The sequence below is a fragment of the Nicotiana sylvestris genome, chromosome 12, assembly GCF_000393655.2.
Source record: "Nicotiana sylvestris chromosome 12, ASM39365v2, whole genome shotgun sequence".
NCBI lineage: Eukaryota > Viridiplantae > Streptophyta > Magnoliopsida > Solanales > Solanaceae > Nicotiana > Nicotiana sylvestris.
The window spans coordinates 165,955,047-165,962,264 of NC_091068.1; the positions used below are offsets into that span (position 1 = coordinate 165,955,047).

The 7,218-nt window shown below is 38.3% G+C and overlaps 1 protein-coding gene across 1 annotated transcript; it reads left to right on the top strand.

Moving 5' to 3' along the window:
* The first annotated feature begins 5,444 nt into the window (after positions 1–5,444).
* On the top strand, positions 5,445–6,898 carry LOC138884072 (uncharacterized). The gene is made up of 2 exons (XM_070164814.1): positions 5,445–5,481; positions 6,459–6,898. Exons 1-2 carry the CDS (start codon positions 5,445–5,447, stop codon positions 6,896–6,898), a joined length of 477 nt encoding a protein of 158 aa, XP_070020915.1.
* The last annotated feature ends 320 nt before the right edge of the window (positions 6,899–7,218 follow it).

Consider the following 7,218-nt stretch of genomic DNA (forward strand, 5'->3'; position numbering starts at 1 on the left):
TAATTTACTTATCTTGGCCCTATATCTTTCTTCTTTTGCCAACCAGCCCCACTGTTCCTGCGAGTCGTTAGTGAATTTTTGTACATGGGGTCTCTTAGCAGGTCTCTCGGGATCTCGAGGAATTTGCAACCTTTTGCCAAACCAAACCCTATAATTGGGGTCCACCTCACCTCTAGCTAGATCCCGCACCATAGTCTTGGGTTCGAGAAATCTGCACTCATTCCAAACTTGGCGAACTCTTCCTTCTGGAAATACGACCTTTGGGCCCAATTCGACGACATATACACTCAAATCTTCGTCATGGGGGATGGTTTAAAATCTTCCCAGTTGGCGCAAAACCCTGAGAGGAGTATATGGCTGGATGCTCCGGATGCCCAATAGGAGAAAGTAGCACACTTTGGCTGACATGTATACGACTTCGGTGGAAGGGAGCCATCCAAATGTCCACTCAATTTTATCCGAAGTTAAAGAACTCAAGTGGGCAAACCAAGCTTCGGTACCCTTTGGAAATTCAACCCCCGCCACTCGGCTTTCAAATTCTTCGATGCAATCCAAACCAATCATGCCGTAGTTCATATACCCGACACGGTGGTAGAGATGTTCCAGTATCCACAATTGTAGTAGTAAGTTGCAGCCTTGGAAGAATTTTTCCCCTTCTCGACAGATGGTCAAAGCTCGATAAATCTCAGATAAGATCAGGGGAACTAATGTGCCATTAGCTTTCTTGATTGCGACATCAACCATTCCCACGAGGCCCAATTCTATGCTGCCGTCTTTTCGCGGACATATTATAACACCCAAGAATGCTACTATAAAAACCAAACCCTACCTTGCCTCCCATTTATCTTTATTTCCGGCATGGGTCATACCAGTATTCGGTGCTTCGAAACCTTGGGGATTTCCATAGCGTTGGTACAGGAACTGGAAAGTGCAAAACCCTTCAGATAAATTCCCATTCTGAATATCCCGGCTAATACTCAACATATCCAGAAACTTGTGAGGAGATACTGGTCTCGGTGACACCGGGTACCAACTTCTAAAGTTTCCGCTAAGGCCGGCGTAACCCGCAATTTCCTCTAGCATGGGTGTGAGCTCAAAATCAGAAAAGCGAAACACATTGCGAGTCGGATCCCAAAAAGGTATCAAGGCTTCAATCACGTCTAATCTTGGCTTGATTTCAAAAGTCCAACAAGACCACCCAAAACTTTTATCATAGTTCCCCGGCTACCTTTTCCTAGGTCATTCCACCACATGTGGAGCCGTAAGGGGATCTCTTCAAGAGCTGCGAAGCGTTTGTCTTCATCTGTGCTCATCCTGCACATTTATTAGGGTGATTTAATTTAAAAGGTTATGACTCATTTTGACTCAAGAAAAAAGGGCCTTCTAGCGCCCTTTTGGGGACAATCGACTATTTTAGACAAGAATGACATCACCTTACTTATTTACAATCAAAACAAAATTTTTTGTTCCTTTTGGGCTATTTGTACAAAAAATGAAGTTGGACCCGATGGGGTTACCTACGTATCCCACATCCGGTGAGAATCAAACTAGCGTAGTTCGGGAAGACCAGAAGTAAAGTAAATAAACTAACTCTTTTTTTTGGAATCTTTTAATTTCCGCAAGAAAGACTTATAAAGAAGAAAGAAAATATTTTCGATTTCAAAATATTTTTTTTTCGGAATTTCGGCAGAGTTTCGGAATTTTCTAAATACCTACCTCTCACTCCTATATTATTATTTTTTGATTTTTTTTTGATTTTTTAGAAGCCGGTCAACATGCAAGCCGAAACAAACAGATGCGCAAGTAGCACGTAAGATGCATCAGGATGGTCTTTTTTATTTGGGTACACCTATCCTAGACAGACCCAACCCCTGTGTTGAGTCGCCAAGGTCAAATGCATGTGATACAAACAAACTTTCCTACTAGGGATCCGGTATGAGGCTTGTTATACTAGGTTTAAAAACCTGGGTTTATTGTTCTAGACCTGGCTTACCCGAGCGGACAGCTCGAGCCGAGCGGGGGCAGCATACCGGGAATACAGAAGCTTCACCGGATTTGCAACTTGTCCGAACCTCATTCTAAAATTGGGATAAGACTCTAACAGAAAAGAAGTCACACGAAGTGCACACTTCCTAGATGATTTAGAAGACTCAGAGAGAGGAGGGTTTCGTAGCAATTTATGTACAGTCCAAACAATATCAAAGCGGTAAAAATGGCATTTAGCACATTAGGCTCAACATGTAAAAATCAAATAAAACAAGCCAACTATAATAGTTATTCTAAGCTCGAATTTTTGAACCCTGAACCGAAGTTCTGGGTTTGGATCCCCAGCGGAGTCGCCAGAGCTGTCACACCTCCTTTTTGCGTGCCTACCCCGAGGGATAAATGCGTGAGGGAGTTTTTCCAATTTAAGTGACATTAATCGAATCGGAATTATTTATTTATTTCAGGGTCGCCACTTGGGAAAGGATTGGCTTTTGGTGTCCAAGTTACCGGTTTATCTTGAATCCCAGATCGAAGAAATTTTCGACTTTCCAAATGAAGTCTGCGAACTAGAAATTCTAAGTAAGGAATTCTGTTGACCCGAGGGAAGGTGTTAAGCACCCACGGATCTCGTGGTTCTAGCACGGTCGCTTAAATTATTATAATGGCTAAATATCTGATTTTAATACATGTTATAACTTGTGTGCTTTTATTAAGTTTAAACCACTTTTATTATTATTTTTTAATAGAATTGCAACGTCGTGAAAATGCATCTCGAGCCTCGTTGCAATCAATGCACCCGTAGTTGTTAATACATTCCGACTCCGTTGAGATTTGGATTTGGGTCACATAAATGCGCAGCCGAATTTAAGAATGTGAATTATTAAAGGCGCGCCTAAAGCGTCTAGCATGTCATTATTTTTGGGGAAAGCCGTGAAATTCGCCAAACGACCTGTCCCGAAGCCTAAGTAACTTTACAAACACGTATAGAGGGCCCCGCAACTTGTGATTTATTTTGGCGAAGCCCGCCTCATTTATTTTAAGGATATCCTAAAGTGACTACATTTCTATTAAATTCGTCTCTAAAATAAAAGAAAAAAATCCTAATTAATTACATGCTTGAAAATAAAGGTGTAACATATTAAATGCTAGATTAAGACAAATGTTAACGGAAAGGAATATTACTAAAATTGAAATTATAAATAAAATACGGAATCGACAAATAATATGTTCAAAAGAAACTAATTATCCTATAACTAGATTAAACTCGCATTGTTAGATGACTTGAACCGTTGGAATTAATTATTTACGACTATTTGAAACTAGAATCAATCTTTATTACTAATGCGTATTTGAAAGTTTATTAAATTTAAACGTTAACTCGTCTTGTTTGAACTCAAATCATGGCATAATGCCTAATTCACGAAATTAATTTAAATTCATGTTTTAACTAAATTTGGCTACATGTTCACGATTAACCTACTGTTGACAATATTAAAACCTTCATAGCTAGTGAATTAACCAGTTTTTCCAAGCCGATTCACTAAAGACCAACTTATGTTATTTTCCTCTTACTCCAATTATTAAACAGTTTGACAGTAATGAGCATGCTTAAACATATACTACCTAATAACCAAACTAAAGCAGAGTATTATTTAATACACCACTACAAGATGCCTAGTTATGCAAAGCGACAGAAATTTACAGAATAATAATACATGAAATAGCCTAAATACAATCAGTAAAAGAAACAAAGAAAAAGCAAAATTAAAACTTCAAAGTTCCATTCTTCATATGTATTCATGCTTTCACATTTCAGCTTACAATATCGACAAGGTTACGGCCATGTACTGAGTATTGAAAGTAAAAGAAGAGGAAGATCAGTAGAAGAAAGCAGTAACCAATAGCAACACAACCCAACATCAGCAATTCAAACCAAATTCAAAGGCCAGAAAGACTTGAGGAAAACCAAACTCAACCAAACATGTATTAAACCCAGAAATGAACTCGTAGACCACTGAACCAATTAAGCAATCAAAAAGGAATCAAGTCCACTACCAAGACTCGAGTTACTCCTACAGATGCCATGAAACAGTATTTTTCTTTTTGCTTTCTCTTTTTGAACTCTCTAACACTCTCTTAAGATTTTCAGAAAAAATGTTTTACCCTTTTCCTTTTCAGAAATGTTCGCCCAAAAAAAACCTCCTCTTAAAATGTGTCAAAATGACTCTATTTATAACAAGACCCTTGTCTTGAACTACTAACCCGAGAATATTCCCCCATGCCTACATGTTTTGTCCCCCACTACATTAAACAAAAGAATTATTCTCCACTATTTTGTGTCTTGTCCCCCACTATATTAAATAATTACATTATTCCCCACTATATTAAATAAATATATTATTCTCCACTATCTTATGTCTTGTCCCCTACCATGTACTATTTTAATATTATTAATGCCTAGTGGACGGAGCACTCAAAATAAATAATTGTTCAAATTTTCAATTCCAAAAATATCCCTTTGAAATTACCATTCTACCCCATCAACTATAACCAATTCACCTAATCAATTAACCAAAATATAGCAGCTATAACCAATTCCTAATCAAATTTCATCAACAAATTTAAGCTAGAAACTCAGATTATGTCAAATATCATCAAAACAAAGACTAAGGATTCAGGGAACCAAACCATATGATGAACAATAAAGAAATAACTGAAATCATTTTGACTGAACAACACTTTTAACAACAAACATACTTTCAGATTCAATGACAGTAACAAATTGAACATAACAAACAAGTAGATTCAAATCACTAAACTCAATAATCAATTGATCTAACAACATTACAACCAAGATAAAGGATTCAAGTGATTAAACTAACACACTTCTATATTAAAACTAAACAAGAAAAAAATGAATAAAAACAAACCGAAGAAATAATCAAGGCATGATAAACAACGAACAAGAAAAGAATCAAACATATACTGATTTCAGATCCGAGAATATCAAACAAAATATGGACAGAAATGAAACTTAAACCAACTAACCGGATCGGAACAACGACGAACTCGAACGGGAACAAATCTGCCTGGAAACTTCGAAACCAAAATAACTCGAATCTGCCCCGGAAATTTTTGTATGTTTTCCGGTTGATTTCAGGCGATGAAGCTGGACGACGAAGACGAAGCTCGATGAAGGGGTGTTGTTGGGGCTGTTTGAGGCGATGTGGCTGGGGTCGTTCATGGTCGACGATAAAGCAGGTGAAGGGGCGTTGTGGCTGTTCGTGGTTGACGAAGCAGAAGTAGAAGCCACGAACGACTGGTGAATGGTGGTTGTTTGGACGTGACGACGAGAGAAGCTGGACGAAGCAGCAGCAGCGATGGTAGGTGTGGCTGCGTCGCGGATGGAGTTGACGGGCTGGTTTGGTCGCTTGTGATGCGAAGATGAAGCAGCAGCCATGGCTGCTGGAGATGGAGAGACGATGGTGGACGATGGTTGTCGTTCACGTCGCTGCTGGAACTTGACGAAGAAGAGGGTAGCCATGGACGAGTTTCGAGCTTGACATGGAGAAGACGAGCTTCGTAGTGGTGTGTGTGTGTGCGTGGTGACGAAGGAGATGGTGAAGGGGAAGGAGACGGAAGGGCAGCCTTGGGAGGGGTGCTTTGGGAGTTTGGAGAAGAAGATAGGGGGCGGGTAGTGTTTTTTTTTTAGGTTTAGGGTTTTGGAAAAATGAAAAATGAAAAAAGGGGTTAGGTCTTTGGGGTTATGGACTGGGTCGACCCGGGTTGAAATGGACCGGGTCGTAGGGGAAGGCTGGGTATTTGGTTTAAAATTTGAAGAAAAGGCCCAATCTGATTTCTTCTATTTTTGTTCTTTTCTATTTATTCAATTTCCTAATTAATAAATCTAAAAATGCTAAGATTAAATTATAAAACCAAAAATTATCTCAAAATACTAATTAACTCCTAATAACAATTATCGCACATTTAAATAGCAATTAACGATAAAATCACATAATTTGGACGTTAAATGCTAAAAATGCAACGTACATTATTTTTTATGATTTTTTTATTTTGTAAAACAAACTTAATTAAATATTAAATGCAAACGCGACATATTTTTATATTTTATTAATTTAAACAAATAAACATGCACAGACAAAAATACAAATAATTATCCAAAAGTGCCATGAAAAATTCAAAAATTGCACACAAAGGAAAATTATTTTATTTTGAATTTTTTGGGAGTAATTCTTATATAGGGCAAAAATCACGTGCTCACAACTATCACAAAGTAATTAAGAAGTGTACGCACTGCAAAGTAAGTGAAGCCTATAAATAGGGTTTTCAGCTTGAGACCTTAATATTAACCAAACAACACTAAAAATTGATCAGTACTAGCAACCACAGTTATAGCTCAAAATTATCTGCATGGCTTAATTACACTAAGTTAACAAATGTGGTCATTTCAGTAATTGCTACATTACTTTTGGTCATAATTGCAACAAGTAGATTAGCCGAGGGAGTGGTCTTGATCGATGGCATACCAGTGGCTGGAATGGTTATGCGTGGGCAGTTGTGTTGCACCCCAACAGGGAATCCACCCGGCATCGGCGTTCCTGGAGCAACGGTTAAGATGTCTTGTGACGGTGATAGAACCACCGCTCGCGAAACAAAAACTGACGAAAATGGCAGCTATCAAATGGTTACAACCGAGAATGAGGCCCCTTTTACTCAAAATTCAACACCATGTCAGATGACGATCCCTATGCCTGCTCCTAATTGTACGCTTTTGCCTGACTCAGGAATGCTTATAGCTGCTATGGGCATGGATCCCTTAAATATCGTAAATACTCCCCTTGGAAATGTTGTTAGCGCAGTGGCGCAAAACTACCGCTATATAGCAGGCTAATTCCAAATTAAGCCTCAGCGACCTTCTTCTCCTGCTGGTTATCTATTACTGTTACTCTTTGTTGTCCTTAAAAACTAGATTATACTCCTATCATATATGTAACAGCGTGTGTGTCTCTTTTAATTTTATCTATATATTATGATGTGATTACAGCCCTCTGATGAGAGGCTTATATAATATGTAACTCTTTAAGGATTTAATTAAAGTGATAATTCATATTAAGGAGAGGGATCTTTTAATTATGTAATCACAACGTACGTTTATGGTTCCCATTTTGCTTTGTTACGTTTACACTGATCAATTAACAGAGATGGATCGAG